Source organism: Andrena cerasifolii, chromosome 15 (assembly GCF_050908995.1).
Source record: "Andrena cerasifolii isolate SP2316 chromosome 15, iyAndCera1_principal, whole genome shotgun sequence".
NCBI classification, from domain to species: Eukaryota; Metazoa; Arthropoda; class Insecta; order Hymenoptera; family Andrenidae; genus Andrena; species Andrena cerasifolii.
Genome location: NC_135132.1, coordinates 2,424,844 through 2,445,874, shown reverse-complemented (window position 1 = coordinate 2,445,874; position 21,031 = coordinate 2,424,844). Strand labels below are relative to the sequence as shown.

Genomic DNA, 21,031 nt, shown 5'->3' with positions numbered 1-21,031 from the left:
TAATCGTTGTGTCACTGATTCATCCAGCGGCGCACGTAGGGGACGGAGGGGGATCCCCCCGCCCCTAAACAAAATAGAAAAAAGGAACGGAGTTGCATCAAGCACCAGAAAGACGGAGCGAGACAAAGTATCAACGCATTGCGCGTCATCTGTCTCGCCCCCCCCCCCCCCAACAAAAAATAAAATCCTGGGTGTACCACTGGATTCATCACTGTCCAGCCCAAATCGCTGACCGTAGAAACATGAAATTTGGAGGATATATTCCTTTTGCGACGTACGTGATAGATAAGAAGGGATTTTTTTTAAATTCCAACCCGAAGGAGGTAAAAAGGGGTGAAATATGTGTTCTGGGACTCATTATTTCTTAGGCCCGATTAGATATCACCGTGGTTTTAACTTCGAAAGGATACCCACATAAATGCCTAAAAACCAATGTCATGATTTTGCCCTAATCAACCCCTCAGAGGGTGGTAAAAAGGGGTGTAATATGTTTTCAAGGAGTCCTTAATATCTCTTAGGCCCGAAGCGAAGCGCGGTGGTATTTTGCTATTTTATATCATTATTATTATTATTAATATAATTAAAAATAAATACCTCTTTTAGACATCAACTCTTTCGACCGGCGTCGGTGTTTTTACGTCAATACTTTTTGAAAAGCTTCGAAATTTAAAAACAAAGTGAGTTTAACCATTGCTTGACAGCTAAGCTTGAGAAAATTTTAACTTCTATGGTTTCTTTTAGAATTTAGATGTTCATGAAAACATTACTAATGAATTAGCGTTCATGAAAATATTACCAATGTATTTCCGTATAAAAGATTAATTTCTATCTTACTATAGAAATATAGGCTCGTTTTTAAAATATCACAATCTTGCTCATATCTGTTCTTACCAGTAATCGTTCTTTCCCTTTTCAAATAGATACATGAAAATGAGTTTTGGCCACATTCATTTTAATAACTTTTTATTGAGAACAATATCCAGTGTAGGAATGGTACGACCAATAAAATTAAAATTGAAATACGACGGTCCAAATAGGGTACCTATATACTAAAGAATTGGGGAACAATTGCTACGTAAACAAAATAGGTTCATACGTGTAAGTGACATTACGTATGGAATGACCTCATATGCACATGCGCAATGCGGTTCTAATAGAGAGATGGTAGTATTATTGCATTTCAAATGATCTGATTCAACAAAACTGTATATTTCAGAACTTTACAACGAAACTAACGAATTTGATAAACAACAACACAAGCCTTCATATGAATATCGAGAGGCAACCATTAAAGATACCACTTGCTTATTTAATTTTCATCGGAAAACTTAAATTGCATTAACCTCAAAATTAAATGGAGACTGATACACATGTTGCAGTTATGCAAATTTCTTTAAAACATTCTGTAGCACAAGTTTCAGTATTACTCAGTTCGTAAGCTAAAATATGTTTCCCTATTGGTCTAAACAATGTCCACTTGTACCCAAGTGAATGTAATTAATTTTTAATTGAAACGTGTTTACTTCGGATGAAAAATATGGTACAGCTTAACCTATTATTATAAGTAGTACTTATTGTTAGTGGCGAGTGATTATATTTGCGAATGATTATGACATGTGTAAATTACAAATTGTACGTTTAATGAGTTTACAATTTTTAACAAGCGTATATAAACAGAGTAACAGCAAATTTTACTACGACTGTACACAAAAGAACTAACAGAATGAAGAATTAGAACATTTATTGTTTACGTATGATTGCGTCGGTGCGAAACACAATTTTCAATGTCGATTTTTCGTTATTTCTCATAAACAAATCATAAACGGACCATAATTTCTAAATAACGCGCAGTTGGGAATCTTCGCCACAGCAAACTGAGCGACCCAAAACATTATCTATCGCTGGTTTCGGCTTCTTCGAATAAACAAAAATCGAACTGCCGCTTAACATTCGTTGCGCAAAAAATTTGTCGCGGGTGGCATTCAAATATCTCGAATAGAGTATGCAGAGTACAATTTGATTTCGGGAACGCAAAACGGTTATTAAATTCGTGAAGTGTTAGAGTCCTCTTTACTTTCAACGTGTGTTTGCTTTTAAACTCGCTAATCCACTTCTTGCCGCGAATTTGATAACCCATGCGTTACAAAACACTCCAATAACACGTAAAGTTCATCAACTTGAATCGTTCCATCGAATGGTCTTGACACTCGTACTTTTATATTCAAAGGTATGTTATATTGCAATTGACATCCGTTTGTTTATACAACTCATGTTTAGACAGTGCATCGTCCATCGAATCGAGCTAGAACTATCAATAAAACACGTTGCACCGATACCACTCTAATCTCTTAGAATCGTTCCTGCATCGTCGGAAGCTTGCGTACCTAGGGAAACAGCTCTGTATAAGAATTCAAACCCAAGGTTTCTTTTTAGCTCCTTGTTCTTTTGATTAACAATTAAAGCGCTCTAGTATCGAATGGACATTACACTCGTAGCTTGCTACAAACATCAGCGTTGTTACATTCATATATGTATGTACAGTAATCCCCCCTTGTGTGCAGACTGGCCAGGACCGACCGTTCGCATACAACGAGGGCAAAGGGAAGTAGTCAGTACCCCATTATTTCAGGTTCGAATGGACCTTCGCTCGAATCGCTCGCCAAGGCGGAGCCCCGCAACGGGCGGGTTTGATCCACCCGTCACCCGACTATACTGAATCCATCCTAAGAAAAACCCTCCCTGCTGGAGCTGCCAGTTCGAACCGCATTAAAAAATTTTAAATCCGGATTGATGCGGTTTTCTTCCCGTAAATTCCAGATCGAACCCGATGAAATATTTTCTATCGGTTTCAAACCGGATATGCATGTAAAAATCTCGACGGTATGCATCCCGTGAATTATTTGCTCTGCCAATCCGGATCGCGACGGACTCGAAAGGGCTTGTGGCATTTCCAGATTGAATCCGCTAGATTTTTGATCCGCAATTTCAGATACGAAACTTCCGGGTTTATACAAATGGCAGTTCCTGATAGAAATTGATAAATTTCGCACATGTAAATCCTGTTTCATCCATCGATCTGGATATCCGCATTGAACCGGATTCGTTTTTGAACTGGCACAAATCACTGCTTGAAAATCCAGGTGGTACCGCATTGAACCAGATAGATCCAGTTCAAAATTCAACGCGGTTCTAACTGGCTGTTCCAGCAGGGCTAACGTCCATACCGTCTTGTGACCGATCTGCGCAGCCCCCCACTACTGCTTACGGGCCCGACGCAGGCGATTGTTTGTAGCGCTTTACCTGCCGGGTCCCCTGCTTCTCCAAGCGCGGGACGTGACCGATGTCAATGTCAACACTGCAGGTTGCGGAACGGTTGACAGAGAGGTAACAGGCGGTAAGACGGAGAAAAACGTAGGCGGTTAAGTTGGGAGTCGGACCAATCAGCGCCTCCTCAGAATCATCCCTGCGCGAACGAGGTTTTTCTTAGGATGGAACAACTATACATCTGGATGCGGTCGAACCGCCCGAACCCGAACTTACACTAACCCGCCCGTACCCGCGGGTAACCCACCCGTACCCGCGGCGGATGAGTCGGGTCATCGTTGATTCCTATCCGCCCGACGCGCCCGAACAGTCACCAGTCATGGGTAAGAGCGAGTAACAGTGTGCGCAAGAGCGAGTCGCATTCGCGTGGTGACGTCATAACTGGTGACTGCTTCGGGTTGTTTCGGCCGTCTCCGGCGTTCGGGAGCCTCGGGATTCGGGTGTCTCGGGTGTCTCGGGCGCTTCGGGCGGATCGAAATCAACGCTGACTGGGTGAATTGAAAGACGGCCGCGTAACGGGCGGGTTGTCCCGCGATACACCCGCCCATTGCAGAGTTCTGCCGCCAAGGGGAGTAAACGAGATACATACTGAGTGTGAGCGAAATTGCGCATCAGCGAGAGGCTCCCGGCAGCCGCCAAGCGGCGACTTCACTATTGAAAATTAAAATTTGTATATTTATTAATAGATCTGCGTGAGAGTATTATCCACGGAAACGAGTCCATATATAGCTTATGTAATTCGAATTTTCCAGTTCTACTTTGCAGTGTGTAAATTACACATTACGTGTAATTTAAAGTAGACCGAAGTATGTCGTGTTTGGACTCATTTTCATCAGGAAAACCTCACCAATCCGTCGGTAATACTCGCGTAAAGATCTGTGAAAAGATTTTAACTTTCAGTAGTGGACGATTCATCTGGCACGCCCAGTTTCATAGCTTTCCGTGGGTGAAGAATCGCTCGCGCCGAATAAGCAAACGATAGCGGTGATGGTCCGTAGGCACAGGCATGGACATCGAGCACGCATACAAATGGGGATTACTGTGACTTGTGAGCGCACATGCGCACGCACGCGGGGCATGCTTATTTTCTCGAACCGCCGCATTCGTATAGCTTAAGGCGGATATCGAATGAATTTTAGGAGACGCATTACAGTCTGCCGAAATCTTAGCGAAATGTAGCATCAAAAAAGTTTAGAACAGCGTAGGCACTTTTAGGAAAACGGGTGAGATTAAATGTTGCGGAAACAACAGAGATCGATTATTTTCTGTCGAAAAGTGTTTTCGAATTGCAGCCCGTCGGGCGGTCTGCGTTTTTTTAAAAAAAATTTTGCTCTTCGTCGTTCCCGCTTTCAAAAAAGGTGAACGAGGACCGTACCATTATAAAGAGTCGTAAAATCTTTTGATTCTCTAAGATACAATTCGCTTTTCTCGTGTCCTTTATCTGTCGGTCAATTTATATCGATGCTTTCGGTTTACATTATTTCCGTGAACCAAAGTTGAAAACTTTCGAGCGCATTTTCATACAATCATCGCCGCAACGAATAACGCATTTAATTAGAAATTTGGATTGCTTTCCGAGACAGCATGGAATAAAAAAATTTCTTACGTCTCTGTACGCAATACGCGATATCCTTTAATAAACGATGAACACTTGTAGCGCACTCAACGATTATCAAATACTTTTCTAGCTCTCGCGTCTTCTACTAAACCTGTGAAATTCTTGAGAGGATGCAAATCCGAATACAAATGAAGAAATAAGTATGGGAATAGATGGCGAAATGAAACAAAGTAAAAGGTACTTATCGTTATGACATTTACATGACAGAACGCCAACTCTGTTTCAAACAAGAGTGCAAAATAATCGTTTCTGCTGAAAATAACAAACACTCTTCAATTGAGGAAATCTTTTACGAAGACATTATTTTGCTCCCGTTAAACAATTCTTTCGTTACTTATCTTTACATGTAAAATTCTGTGAATTTTTTCCAGAAATTTAAGTTCTAATATTTATAATATCGATGTTACGAGAAGACATTTTTTTTCACATTAGAGGGCAGGCGAAATGAGCACGTTTGTTGGGATAAATTTTATATTAATCAGAAACCTCAGAAGGGGCGCAAACAGGGCCGGCCTTCTCTATAAAGGGGCCCGGATGCAAGAAATATTTTTGGGACCCCAAGCAATTTCTCAACGGCAACAAAACGTAACATGTTTTTATGAGAAAAAAAATGATAAGAACAATAATAAAGAAAATTAAATAAACAAATAAACATATGAATATGTATGACCTTCTTATTGCCATATCATTAATAATATTAAATCATTATATTATTAAATTAGAAATTATATTCTAATTTATTTTTTTGACAGTGATCGCATACTATGGTTACCACCGCACAACTATTGTTAGTTCTGTGTTTAAAGCTACTAAAATTAGATCAATTTTAATCAAATAAAAAAATTTCGTTCTCATGTTTTCTGTTTTTATTTTCTCATATTTTCATTTTTTCTTTCTTTGGGGCCCCTGTACATCCGGAGCCCGGGTGCTTCGCACCCGCTGCACACCCTCTGTGGCCTACCCTGGGCGCAAAATGTTGAACAAATGCAAAAGCTTTCATCTACGTTGGAGAATAATGAACAAGGATATGTAAAAATGTTCGTTTCAAAATATTTGTTTCGTGTGACCGTTGTAAATTTGTGTATTTTAATTAACTTAACTGTAGAGATTGTCTCAGATTTTTTGCAGTAACTCAAAAGGATGTGATGCTGCATCTAAAAATAAAGAGAAAATGTGAAGTAAGGTGTATTTGAACGAAATTTCATTTTCGAGAAAATCCATGTTGAAAATCAATTGAACACTTGTGTAGTCGATTAAGAATTGGTTACATCTTCAAAATCAATTTTGTCGAAGGCAACGAAAGCATCGTTGGGAAAAAAGTTGCTCTATAAGTTCGACGTACTTTTGCAGAAGGATTCAGTTCATCCACAGTTGTACCACATTTATTGCCGCTTTATGTTTATTTTTCCTATCATTCAGGTGAACGTGTATCCTATGAGTTTTCGAAATCGATTATCCCAAAAGCCAAAGTCTCGCGTGAAAAATTTTATTCCACGTTTTCGATTTATTTCGTCGGTGACATAATGCTACGTATGATATGCAGGATGTACCAAAATAATGGGACTTGTATGATTTCGAAAACATGATTTAATTTCGATTAAAAAATTACAGCGCAAGCGAAAGGGAATTTTCCTTTTCATATTTTGTTTTATTTTGCGACGGAGTACAAAAAAAAATCAATAAACTGCTCAAAGTATCAGTCAAATAAAAGAAATTGAAAGTGAAATAGAATACGCTAAATACTATCAAAGAAATTACCACAGGCATCTAGCATTATTAATGTCATTTTACCATGGAAATTCACTTAAATACAATGAAACTTGCATTTAGTAAATACGTAAATATTTATCTATTTAGTACTTGGTGATTACAAACAACTTTTTTCCACCCTTCACAATTCAGTTCCTGTCTTCGGTTTTACCTAATGTACCTACATGCAGGACCGGCGCGAGGATGGTTGGCGCCCTTACGCAAACAAATTTTTGGCGCCCCCAAATTTTTGCACCTGTTTTCTATTTAATATGTTTTGTCTTTACGAGGTAGAATAAAAAAAATTACATTTACGTTTCGTTTATGTGGGAGTTGAATTCCTTTATTATTAAGGGTGGGATATAGTTTTTTAGCGCCCTCTGCGGCTGACGCCCTTATGCGGCGCATAACTTGCATATTGTTCCACAGACCCTGCCTACATGTCAGTTATCCTTTGTTTTTAAGCCAACTTTAGTTACTAGTGTGGGATCAGGAACCCCCATGACTTAAGATGACACGGAGTAACGAAGACCCAGGGGAGTCGGCGGTAGCCGAGGTGGCTAACAAGGGAACATCCTAAACCCGGAAATTCAAAAAATTCTGAACCTTTGTGAATATGTAGGGAATTTCCTCCTGGTTACGACGCAATTTTTGTTTACTGCCCAAATTCACTCTAATGGGGTGTAATTGACCCTTAGACCATATATACTTATAGACACGGCCTGCTCTATATGAAGCCACGAGTCATAGTGAAGCAAAGATAACGGGCAAAAGTGACGTCACTTGTGGGCAAAAGATAATTCAAAATGGTGGATAGTACCTCATACCATATATACAAGTGAGGTTATATCTTTTTCTGTGAATAATTTTTTAATAATTATTAATAAAGGTGCAAACATGTTGTATAAAGAATTGCAAAGACAATGATTAAATCGCATTTTCGGAAATATTTATACATCGCTGTAACTTCCATCATTACTTTGCCCACATGTGACGTCACGTAGATGATTTTGATCTTTGCGTCAAGGCAGTTATCTGAAGCCGTGTCTATAAGTATATATGGTCTAAGAATTGACCCCTGAAAATTTGGTTATTTTCCAATTTTGTGTGATAACTTGGGAACTGCAAAATAATTTTTTTTACCAAATGCTAGATCTAATTAAAAAAAGTAACTTTTGCCTTGAAACTTTTTTTCTATCCCTTACCGTTCCCGAGTTACAACACAAAATCGGAAAATAGCCGAATTTTCAGGGGTTAATTTCACCCCCTTCCAGTGAATTTGGGCAGCAAACAAAAATTGCGTTGTAATCAGGAGGAAATCCCCTACATATTAACAAAGTTTCAGAATTTTTTGAATTTTCGGGTTCGGGATCTTCCCTCGTAAGGCGGCTCGCCAGCGCGCAACGAAACTGAAGATCGCGGGTTCCAGTCCCAGTCCCCCCGTTTCCGAGGATCCCCTTTTTTCCGTGATCCTACACTAATAAATCTACAACCACACATTCGCGATGGTATCTTTAAGTAACATAAATCAGCCACGATCGATTAAAACTCTCCATGTACTCCACGTACACCATATATAATAACGGCTGTAAATGTTTATTACTCAATCGCACTTGTCGAATTGTTTCCCAGTGCGTACATATCTCAGTTTTTATATTTTTCAGTCACCTACTAGTACCTATATACTGTTGAGACACATTCTACTGGCTATTAAGACAGTTGTATTAAAACTGAATTTCCGCATATTGCACTGACTCAGCGACAAAATAGTTGAGCAGCCATTACTCATATCGATGAATGGCAAGTGCAAATATTCTTCCCATTAAGGATGAAATTCAGTGACAATCTTACCCAAAAGCTAATCAATCTCCAAGATATTAATAAGGCGAATGTCCCAATTGCTGCTCATTTAAGAGGTAACTCGTCATAAAGAAGGTGTAAAAAATTTGTTTGTTATCAAAATTTGCAGAGTAATTGATTAATTCTGTAATAATAAATCAACCAATTCAAAAACTATTTAAGAAAAATATTTCAAGATGTTTAGCTATTAGTAATTTGTAATTAAATATATAATGCTCATAATATACATTGCCCCAAGCTCGTGCAACACTGGCATAAATGTTTAAATAATTTAGAATTATTTTGTTGCAACTATAGTACAAACGTAACACATATAATAATAAGAGAAATACGTAATGAGCAGAAATGGGGACATGAGCAGCAATTGGGACATTCACCTTAAAGCTTTTTCCTGTGATGAGAACTAGTCAAAAATGGCAATGTGTGTATTTTTATCGCACATTCAGTTGAATTCACTCTTACTTTTTATTTTATTTTATCAATTCATTGAATATTTGATCTTTTATGATATACTTGTTTGTTGGAATGTACCTGAGAGCGCAAGTTTCCGTGTCATTTTCTGACATTTAAAAAAAAAACTATCGAATCAATTGTTCGGTATTTTTGTGACAATTTTGCGCCTATTATTTCACTTCTAATTTTATAGTTAAATAATTTAAAAACTACTGAATCAATTTTTCTGAATTTTTGCAGGGGGTTTTAGTATTGCATATGGATTCAATCCTCCAATTTTCAAAGATTTTCGTTTATTTTTATTGCTACTGAAGTTCACCCTTAAGTTGTTTCTCCAGTTACAAAATTTGGTTGCTGGTAAACTTGTATTTCTGAAGTGCAACGAATCAATTATTTCACATAAACGGATTCGAAAATTGAAAGGAATACTATAGTAGTTAAAGGAAATAGCATCCACTCTTTGTGTCACGATATAGTTGCCTAAGAGAAATAACGACCATATGGAGAATTTATTTATACCTTATGTGACATTAATAATGCTAGACAGGGATACCTTTGCTAATTCTTTTAATATTATTTATTTCATTCAATATGCCCTTTGAATATTACGGTGATGAAGAAGTGAAAGAAAATTTTATATAAATAAATTGAAAATATATTGCATTCGACAACATTTGGTAACACCACCAGAACTTTTCATTTTAAACAGAAATGTATAGTATGCAATGATAGGGGGCGTGTAAACAAACACATATGCCCTGAATTTTTCAGAGAAACAAGAGATGAACGTAAAAAATCGTTTCAAGCGTAATGTAAATTATAAAATTGCTCGGAGAAAGCAAACCAAATATTGTAAATTAAAATACATAAATATTTTAACTTCTACTATTTTTATACAATAGCATGATAACATAGTTCATGATTACTAATGGTAAAGAAGCAAAAGTATTTTGCTATCACAATGTAATATATTAAATCGATAAAAACGATCGTGTAAAATGATTGTGGGTACACATATTGATATATATAAGAAATTTTATATAGCGAAGGCCTTAGATTGGCAAGAATGTTTAAAAGTGTAAGGATTTTATGTTTCTATGAACAAAAACCTTCCACCAATTTGCTCCCATAATTTCTCACAAAAATCCTTGTTACGTTCTTACACGTTTAAATTGCTTACGATCTACATTTAATTATCAAATAATTGCTTTTCGTTGACCGTTTAAAATTGCCTAACATTTTTATAATTAATGTTAACTGATTAGCTCCCTAGCAAAGTGTATATACAGGGTGTAACAGTTCCATGCGCTACAGGTTAATATTTCGAAAACTAAACGGGGTACGTAATTTTGATTTTTGGGATCTCTTTGGTTTCGAAAATCACATCAATTGATTCAATTAATTCATTTTTTAAGTGAAAGTATTCGAATAATATAAGGGCATCTTATTTTTTTTGGACGAAACCATATATTTTTTGTATTATATTTTTGAAACTAATAGCAAGAGAATAATTTCAGGGATGGATTAGGAACACAAGAATTTTGGAAAAAGTTCGTATAAGCGTTTGTTTCGTGTAATTTTTGTGTTTCGCTAATTCTCATCACAAACTCAGCCAACGTAACTAATTTTACAATTAACAACGTAATTAATAAATGAGTAGGCTTGCATTGAAACTCAACGTGGTCAGGGGTGGTTCAAGAATTTCTTTTGGAGAAAGACTTCTATGAAGGTAGCTACAATGTTGGCCATAAGGGTTAACATCACTGCTGCAAATTTGCAAAATAATGAACATAGGGGTGATGCAGCAACATTATATATTCTCAAGCTTGCATGGAAATACAGCAATGTTCTTGCAATGTTGCGTGCCGCGTGGGTTGATGGACATTTCAAAAGTAAGCAATTACCCAAAACTAAAGTGACCAGACGCCCCGCATTATGCGGGAAAGTCCCGCATTTGAGTGCTTTATCCCGCATTGTAAAGTGTCCCGCAAAGTGTCCCGGATTGGACATGTAACCTTTTACATTTTCGCAGTGGCATAAGGTTACTGTTTCCTCTACTTTTTTTATTGTGAAAAAAATAAATATTTTTAATTTCGCTTCAATGTATCACTTTATAATCACAAGTATGTATTTTTAAATATATTGTAAATGCTTTAATAAACTATGGAAAATATCTCCGCACGGATCAGTTAACCCCCCTTTTTTTTGCTTGCTTGCTTACTTGCTTGTCCCGCACTGGAACCGAAAATATCTGGTCACTTTACCCAAAATAAAAAATTTCGTATTCCACTTTCTGTTAGATCTCGCGATATTAGACTGCAATGTACTTAATGCTACACCCTGTATAATATATTACATATTCGTCTCTAACTTCTCTGCGTTTTTAATGTTAAAATACTTCATTTCACGTACTACAATTGTACACTCTCGAGCTTTCTATTCATCTCGAACGTGTGCATGTATACGTGTGTCTTACAAATAAGTTGAGAAAAAGATCATGAGTCCAGAGAACATTTTTTGGTTGTCGTTTTCTTAGCTACACGATAGGCCATTCGACACCAATAGTCACCCTATAATAATCAAACGAATTGGGAAATCAATTTTTAGCGTGAAACGAATCATCAATACAGCAACTCAAACATGTGCGGATCCCTAACAAAATTGTATCATAAGCTGAGCAATCGACCGGATGATCAAACGGATTGGACACCTTGTTTACGAAAATTTTAAAGTACTTTACTTTGATATTATTGGAATGAAAATAACAGTAAACTGTTACTCAGAGAAGTGTACTTCTACAACTAGCCGCCAGGTTCCTGAAGATACTATAGGATCACGTACACAGGTTATCAGTAAACTTTGAGCAAAAGTGGACTGTACGAACTCAAGAGAGTACATACCTACATGGAATTTTCTGAATAATAGATAATGCTATTGTTCCGTGAATTTTGCCGTGCTCAGGAATTTATTAACCTTCCCGCACGGTGTACATCACAAAGCACCCGGCGGTGCACTTAAAAATTCACAAATTTTTTTAAAGAAAAATGATAAACAGCTGAAACATAAAAGGACAAAGTAAAAGACTCTAATTAATGCTACCACCGTATAAATAGATTGTGTATATACCAAATGCTTAAAAAGTTAACTAACTATTTGGGTTTTTACCGCAACCGTCTAATTGCTACTTGACGTTTCTAACATGAGAATTCAGTGGAAATGTATGCCGCCGTTAGTACGGAAACGTTATTTGTCAATACTGGTCTTTCCTTAAAGTGATGCTTTCTAGAATTCATTATAGAAACATACTTTTCATGCGCTACTCGTACTGAAAGAATTTAATGAAAAGTAGTGAGCAGGCAAGCACTATCACCCTCTTAATATTTTCAGGAGAAATAACGAAGGGTTTTATAAAAAAGATTTTTAATATTCGCTTTTACGACATGATCGGCTTAGAACAGCGTTGCTCCGATGGGCGGTCCGAGAGCACGAGCATCCATCTTGTTTTCCAAAGCTCGCGCGGAAGGGGGCGCTCGAAACCAACGAAGTTGCGGGCATGTAACGGATGGGGAAAACTCGAGTAGTGTGCGTGCAGGCTCGTACCCGTAAGCTTATACAACTGGGACTCTTGGAGCCCCAATGTTCTACATTTTAGGAACTGGGAAAATAAACAGGAATTGACTAATGATTAAACAATAATACTATATAATTGAACGGAACAGACTTGAACAGTCCCACTTACACCTCTGATTAACAAAAAGTTTCGTATTAACCCGGCGGGAGGCGCACCCCATATTGTCACACAGTTTGTCGCTACTGGGTCAGTAATACCCAAAATTGAAACTTAAAAAAACACGGTTTCAGAATATTTTTTTAACTTTGTAATTTTTATGTTAAAGTACAGTGTTTTAAGAATCAAACGACATTTATGAAATATCTTAAAATCATTATTAAAGTTTTTTTAAAAAATTGTAACAAAAACTCAGTTTTCATATTTTCGCAACTAGCGCCTCTGTGGTAAATTTGAGTGATCCTCTAGGGAGTGATCGGTATAACCGTAGCCATTTTGGAGCAAAACCGGAAATAACATAACCTAAACGTTTATCTATCTCTTTCTATCAGTATTTCTGTCTCTTTTTTTTTTACAGTTCCTTGCTCCCTCTACTTCCGGTTTAGACCCCAATTGCGTCGACCAATAGAAAACGCGGAACACATTTTCTGATCACTACCTAGAGGATCACTAGTAAATTTTACTTACTAGCGCCTCCCGCCGAGTTAAATGATTTTTATTCAGCTTCAATCCTCTGTTTGTTTGTTTGTTTGTACATATGTATGTTTGTTTAGTTCAAATCTAGAAACTCAATTTTAACCCACTTCCGACTATCCAATAGACTTGAAACTTTGCAGGCATACATAGTTTGGACGACAATACAAAATTATGAAGAAAAAGAACCCCCCCCCCCAAGGGTTTAAGAATTTATCCAGTCGTCAATAAATATAACCCATAACCACAAATCCAAACGACTTGAAATCAGCCTATAACCACAAATCAAATCAATTTAATCGACATGAAATCAGCAACTTCATTGGTTTCCAGCGCCACCTGCCACGCGACCTTGGAAAACGCGATGGATGCTCGTGCTCTCGGACCGCCCATCCGGGCAACGCTGACTTAGAACATCCATCGAATACGACGCTGGCGCCATTTTTTAACCTCTTTTGAATATCTTTTTTTATCTTGTTTATCCAAAGCATCAGGGAAATAATACGCTGCTGCTTCGTGGTTAACGTTGTATAGCAAGGTGAAAAACAATGTTTAAAAGTAACCATATGAAAGGGAGATAATTAGGTAATCTTGTGAATTCATGAATGTTTACAGTGTGGTCAGGTAACACAGTCAGCGAATGAAAAACATCTCTACGTTGACCTCAAACCGAAACCTAATACTTTGACGTTAGAAAAAATGCATGTTCCATTTTTCTTTTCTTTTCACTTCATCACATTCACGAAAATTTAATTTATGAATATATGTTATAAAAACAGATTAATCCTATTTTAGGTACATTTTATTTCAAAATAGATTACTCTGCTTGAATAACCTTTCTTTTTATGATTTACTGTGTAATCTTTGGAAGCAATCCAATATCTCAGATTGATATTACAAACAACCTATGTAGCTCTTATGATTATACACGGCGTACACGACGCTAGTAACCAGCGCTTTTCATGTAAATGAATGATATAAGAAGAAAAGAAACAGATTTTTTCCCCAAATCTGGCATAAAACTTTGCTTTATAAAGGTTATGTTCAATTTCCTTTTTGGATAGAAAGCTATAATTACATCGAATATTCCATAAAGAACAGTGGAACCTGTTGACCTCGCGTTTTTTTTTCGACCAACCACGTACAAGAAAAATGCTGGGTATTGATAACGTGGGGGCTTCTGTATATTTAGAGATAGAGTCGTCTACATTAGAACCAAAAATAATTCTGTTGTTTTTGGTGATACGAGAAAATCTCAATAGACGAAAACGTTTGTTTCAAAGAGGCAAATAGCAAGATCAAAATACTTTCCTCTCAATGGCACAGTGTTTGGTACTTCAAATTCTTTAACAATTTCTTACATAAAGTTTATAAAATTCTTCTGTAAATTTATAAATATTTATAAAGTTCTTTCGTAATTTTTGTAAAATTTACAACATTACTGGATGATGTTCCTATGTTTATTAGGGACCTACCACAATAATTTAAACGTAGGTATATATCATGATTTCATGGGCACAACTTATCCAGAAGTTATTTAAACGAGAATATGTCATACGTTATTGTAATTGTCTTTTTAGAAGCTACATCACTGTAGTAATGGCAATCGGTTTATAACATCATTAAAAAAATAAATTCGACGACCTTAACCCTTCGTTGACACTCTGGGTGTGAGCCACCCATAAACTCTATACCTTCTATATGCAAAATAAATAGTTTTTTTCCAAAGCCGACTTACGCGCTATTTTTTCTCTCAAAGTATTATATCCGAACAACAAGTCTGTAGATTTGTAGCTTCTAATATTGAAATTTGTAAAAGTTACAATTTTTTAAAGATTTTCTTCGTTTTTTCTCGACATGAGGTAATCTAGATTTTTTTTACAAAAACTGTCATAAAATTTAAATAAAAAATCTATTGGAATACATTCTAGAGACTTCGAAATTGACCCATGATTTTTTCCACAGAAATTGGATTTTTTTAGAGGAGAATGGCAGTCGTTGAAAAATTGCTCTGGGTGTGAGCCACCCAGGTGTGTCAAAGTTGATCGAAAAAGGAGGTGTGTCAACTAAGGGTTAAAATCTGAAAAATGTGATCGTGCAAAAACGTTTCTTGTTGCATAATATTCTTTGCCCTTCTCATTCAAACATTCCTACTCCTCGACATTTTCTAGTAGCACTAAATTCAATGATCAACATTTTATGTTCTAATGTTAAGTGATTTATCCTATTAAACATGTGTATGTAGGAACATGGAAACAACTAATAAATCAGAGTTGCTGTCAACAGAAACAAATATTTCCATGTGATATTACGATGCCAATTGATTAATATCTGCTCCATGTATGCCAATACAAAATACTAGCAAGCATGCTGTTCTCCTTATTTCCGATCAGAATACTGATAGCATCAGCAATTATTGGATAAAAATATATCAAATGAATGTATACACATTGGTTATAAATCGCTCGATTGTATCTTAATTCTATAGACCTATTTTGTACAATTTTGTTTATTATCTCGTAAAACTTAAATTTTTTTTTTTAAATAAACTTTACATTTATCGCCTACACTACCAGCAAAACAATCACTTTAGATAACAGACATACTGAATTCTATAGATACGTTACTAATGCTGAAAATTAAGTGCTTCGTTGGATTTACTTTCATAATGTGTTGATTCAATCACTGTATTTCCATCCACATTGCGTACGCGTACAAACTGAAATAAATTATAATTCCTTGCATCTTCAGATTCTAGAAACACAATGTTCCCAATAACAATTTTGCACGCATTTAGTGATAAATTATTTTTCAACATATTAGAGGATGAGAAATGAAATGGACATCAGGTATGTGTAAAATATCAGACCTTTTTGCAGAAATTCCGTCCATTAGAAAATACAGTAATCTCAATACATCTTAATTCTGAACTTCAATTAAAGTTTTAATTAGTACTGTCGTAAATGGAATGTGAAAGTATATTGTGCAATAAACTATCTGACCTTCCTGCCTGCTTCCTATTTACCAACCTAAAAACGTACTTGCTACTTTCATAATCGATTAAAAAAAAAAAGAAAAACACAAATTCAACGAAACCCTTAATAAAATCCTCCAACACCTTCAAAGACTGCAAATAACAAAAAGAAGAGATTTCCTTCTATAGACATCTTGTATAAATGACTTTGTCTTTGCCTGCAAGTATATTAAATCACTAATATTCAAATATCCCTAGTCGTATATGTAGTACACAAATAATAAACTGAAGGTACGCTTTATCGTAGAGAATATTCCTTTCTTTACAGATATATATATATGTCTATTTTGATTCGTACGAAAGAAGGGGGGGAAAGAACAAAGAAAGTCAAGCAGTTGACTAAATTCATGTAAGAAAAGAAGGACAGGTGACAGAGAAACGGCGTACATTCTCGCCCCTCGGTCCCGGCAAGAACATTTTTCTCGACTTGGCACTGAAGGGAGCTATTTAGCAAGAAAGGACGACCTCAGCCCGGCCATCGTCGGATCGCATCAAAATAGGCTAAGCTTTGTCCTCAGGAACTCCTTGATGGGGACATAATATTGGTTCCTTAAGGCCACCATTTCTGGCGTCTTGCGCAGACTGTTGAAAAGCGTCGTGTCGGTTTCGAACACCAAAACGATCACAACAAACAGAACCGTGATCGTCAGCATAAAGGCTGGAATGAAAAGTCTCACTATTCGGAGACTTTTGTGTCTCAATTTGCTATCCAGGCGACGACTAGACTGCTGGTGGTGTTGGTGCTGCTGTTGTTGAAGACAGAGCTTCGAGTTCTGAAGCTTCTGCATCTTGGGCACAGGTGTCACGGAGCGACTGTGCGACTTGCCAGGCGCGTCCAATAGTTGGCTCTCCGACGAGGAATGATCGAAGGAATCCCTGAAGTAGTAGTCGTTCACCTCGCCCTCATGCTGACCGACTGAAACAAAAATGTTTTCATGCTTCAGCTGATAGAGACTGTGTTATGCAGTACGTGAAGTTAAGGTACTGGGTCTGTATTCACGAGTACTGTTTCAAATAAAATATTGGAATGAATGAAAACGCGAATAGATTCTGCTTTCAGGATTATTCGATGCGGCATATGTTGGTGCTTCGTCTTTATAACAACATTGCACAATGTGAATCACTCACTCTGCCTACTTTAAACACCTCGGCTATTCTAAGCATAAGTGACGAATTAGAAGTACAATGTTTTATGGTTTCGAGGAGCATACAACGTAATGGCAATACAGTAAGCCGCGGATTGTTCGTATACTACGAGGGCTAGGAGAAATATCTACTTACAAGGGATGTTCGGCAACTGGAAACTTCAAAAGAATTTGAAACTGCAGAAATCTCAATATCTCTTAGGCCCGATTAGATATAAACTTGGTTTTTAGATACAAAGATTACCCAAACAAATTCCTAAAAATCAATTTCAGGATTTTGCCCTAATCAACCTCTAAGGGGGTGGTGAAAAGGGGTGAAATTTATTTTCATGGAGTCCTTAATATCTCTTAAGCCCGAAGCGAAGCGCGGGTATATTTTGCTAGTCATTGTATAATTAATTAACAGCCGTCGTTTAGGTAAGGCAGGCTCGTCCAACTTTTGCTCTTGCCCTCGATGGTTATGCTCCACCATGAGGACCTTTCGCTCTTGAGGGGCGCGAGGGGCCAGGCTCGGTGCCTTCAAGAACGAAGAGCAAGCAGAGTTGGGCATTATTCGACTAAATTGCTCTTCGATTAACCTTCGAATAAAAATTTCGAATATAGTGAAGTTATTCGAGAATAACGAATAAATATTTAGTCGACTAAATTTGTATTCGACTAAATTTTTAGTCGTTATTCATTCCTCGTTATTCGTTATTCGAAGGACCGCTGTGGCGACTAAGCGTTACGAATAAGCCGCTTCGGCTCGAGTAGGTACACTCGAAAAGTGTTCCCCTTGCCTCATGATACCCCCGCCGGAGCGGCTCGGGTTCTGACCCCCGCTTATTCGTGCCGCTTAGTCGCCACGGCGGTCCTTCGAATAACGAATAACGACTAAAAATTTAGTCGACTAAAAATTTATTCGTTATTCTCGAATAACTTCACTTTATTCGAAATTTTTATTCGAGTTCATTCGAATAAAAATGTAGTCGAATAAAAATTTATTCGACTAATGCCCAACTCTGCTGGACAGGCCTAAGGTAAGGACTAGGTACGGTCGTTGGGTAAGGCGGTAAGTCACGCATGACGGTTGTTAATTAATTATAAATCGAATAAAAATATATCATGAAAAGCTCTAGTGTAAATACATTATCCAAATATTATTATTTATTATTTCACTCTTTTAGAGCACAGTGTTTTATTTTTTATTGTTAAGTTTTTGTTTCGGCAATGAAGCGGTCCAAGAGGTGTAAACATCCCCTCGAAGAAACAGCGAGTTTTCATATTACCGCGAATTGCTGCGAAACCGTAGAAGATATCGAAAAAAAAATTAATTCAAAGCTTTATGGTTTCCGGTATACAACAATATGGTGATAAAGAATTTTTGAAAAAAGGTGGTGGTGATAAATTTTGAAAAAATCAATATTTATCGAAAATTCTTTATTACCATATTTTAGGATACCAGAAACCATAAAGCTTTGAATTAAATTTTTTACGGTTTCGCAGATATTCACAAGAATATGAAAACTCACCATTTCTATGAGGGGGTGTTTTCACCCCTAGGACCGTTTCATTGCCGAAACAAAAATGATTACGTTATTATACAGTAGTACTTGAATTACATTTCTACAAAATTTCAAATTTTTTTCGTTTTCGAGTTGCCGAACATCCTTTGTTGTATAGTTAGGTCCTCATTATTTTACGCGCGGCCGGGTCTTCGCTCGAACCTCTTGAGAAGGACAGAGAATGGAATAACTCGCTTGGCAACCAAGAGCAGTAGGCGTGCGCGCGGCGTATGTTATTCACTTCTGAAAATTTGAAATTTTTATATTTTTTATTACATCTTCATGACAATATCATTACTGGATTGTCTTCGTGGAAAGGAATCCAAACGCACCGTAATTCGGACTCTTCAGTCATTCTTGTCAATGTGTCAATTACAGGTTACATAATAAGTAAAAAGTGAATCGAATTATTGTCGTGTTTAGACTCATTTTCGTAGAAAAAACGTAACAAATCAATTAATAATACTCCCATGAAGAATTAATGGAAAATGGACAAATATGAACTTTTACCTTTCAGTTGTAGATGACTTATCTTACGTGGCAGGCTTATTGCTCTCATTATCAGCTATCGAAAGACGGCTACACGTGTCTCAGTTGCCCAGCAACCGAAGAAAGTGATGGCTACGACTCTGGGGCATACAGCGAGGGTGAGAAGCGAGCTCATAGAGAGGGGATACTGTTGTACCCAACAAAAGTGTTTTATGTAAAATGGTCTTACGAATTTCAAAGATTCGCACAGCTGCTGGTATCTAAACTATTTTTTTACACCAACTGTGAATGTGGTCTCAAAAACTGTAATGGATAATTTTGAGTTTTTTGTAGCATTTATTATTAAGCAAATTGTAATGAAAGTAAGATTCATATCGGTTGTGCATAAAATGAGTATGTTAGCATTGCACAGTTTCTCACACAAAAGTATACAATTTTTACAGAAAATATTATATGGTGATTTTTAAAGTAGGAAACATATCTCGTATAGTTAAATTTTGTGAGACTCTGTGTATATTGCAGTTATTCTCACTGATTATTCCGTACAACGAAATACCAAATTTTGTCTAACTATAAACGCACCCCTCTCTTTTTTTATATTTTCGCCTGTTTATTTGCCTCTAATAAGACTTATCCCTCGTATTGTACACTATAATAAATAATTAAATGTCGATTTCACATTCGCTGGATTTCCCTAGTAGCATTTCTGGTTGGCCCACAGTATCCCCAAGTTGGGAATTAGTTGGCCATCAAAATGCCAACAATAAATGCTACTAGGGTTAATTGATTTGAATTTGTCATTCATATTGCAATATTTTATACTTGATACCAATGGAAGTATCGCGAATACAGACCCCGAATGTTACAAGAGAAACATGTATCTTTCACTATCCCACTCCGTACATATGAACTAATTACCTTGCACCATGTTTTACCACAAATGCCAGTACTTGATATTTTTTTTTAATTTGAAAAAAATTCAGTTTTCCATAATCAGTATCGCATATTTTGATTCGTAGAATCGTACTTTTTTCTCGTTTAAAGCACTTGTTACGTTTACGTATTTATATGCTTGTACTATTATGTTATATAAAGATTGTAAGAAGTAGGATGAACCTAGAATTGGGTAAAGTAATTTGTATAAATAGTAGAACCATGATCCGTTAAGTGTATATAGTCGGGAGCAAAGAAATAGCACATTTTTTATTTTCTTAATATTTTGTAAAATCAGTAAAATAAGATTCTATTTCAATACAGATATATAGTATGTTTCTGTAAAAGTGAACATATTGAAAACATTCACAATATCGTAGAGATAGAACAGATCGTAGAGCGTACACTTTTTAATTGAGGCTGAAAGGAGTTCGTCGAGAATTAAAAAATATTGGACGCGTTATGTTTTATTTTTCTAACAAACAGTGTAAGGGGATGAAACAGCACCAAAAATTTCGCCAACTGATCTGTCTGTATTAAATCCTAAATTACCTATTCGTCAAACAAAAAGTGTTTTAGTAAAAAATATTTAAACATTTCTGCGTATACTTAAAAATATTC

General features: G+C 36.6%; 1 protein-coding gene across 5 annotated transcripts in view; it reads right to left on the bottom strand.

Moving 5' to 3' along the window:
* Nucleotides 1-1,619: 1,619 nt before the first annotated feature.
* Nucleotides 1,620-21,031, bottom strand: part of Frmd5 (FERM domain containing) — a 193,738-nt gene continuing 174,326 nt past the window's right edge. For 4 of the 5 annotated variants that reach the window (XM_076828201.1, XM_076828203.1, XM_076828202.1 and 1 more), the window contains one exon: nucleotides 1,620-17,215. In XM_076828201.1, coding sequence (XP_076684316.1) covers nucleotides 16,791-17,215 — 425 coding nt within the window. In that variant the 3' untranslated portion in view covers nucleotides 1,620-16,790. The remainder of the gene's footprint in view (nucleotides 17,216-21,031) is intronic. The other variant, XR_013087252.1, reaches the window with a different exon arrangement.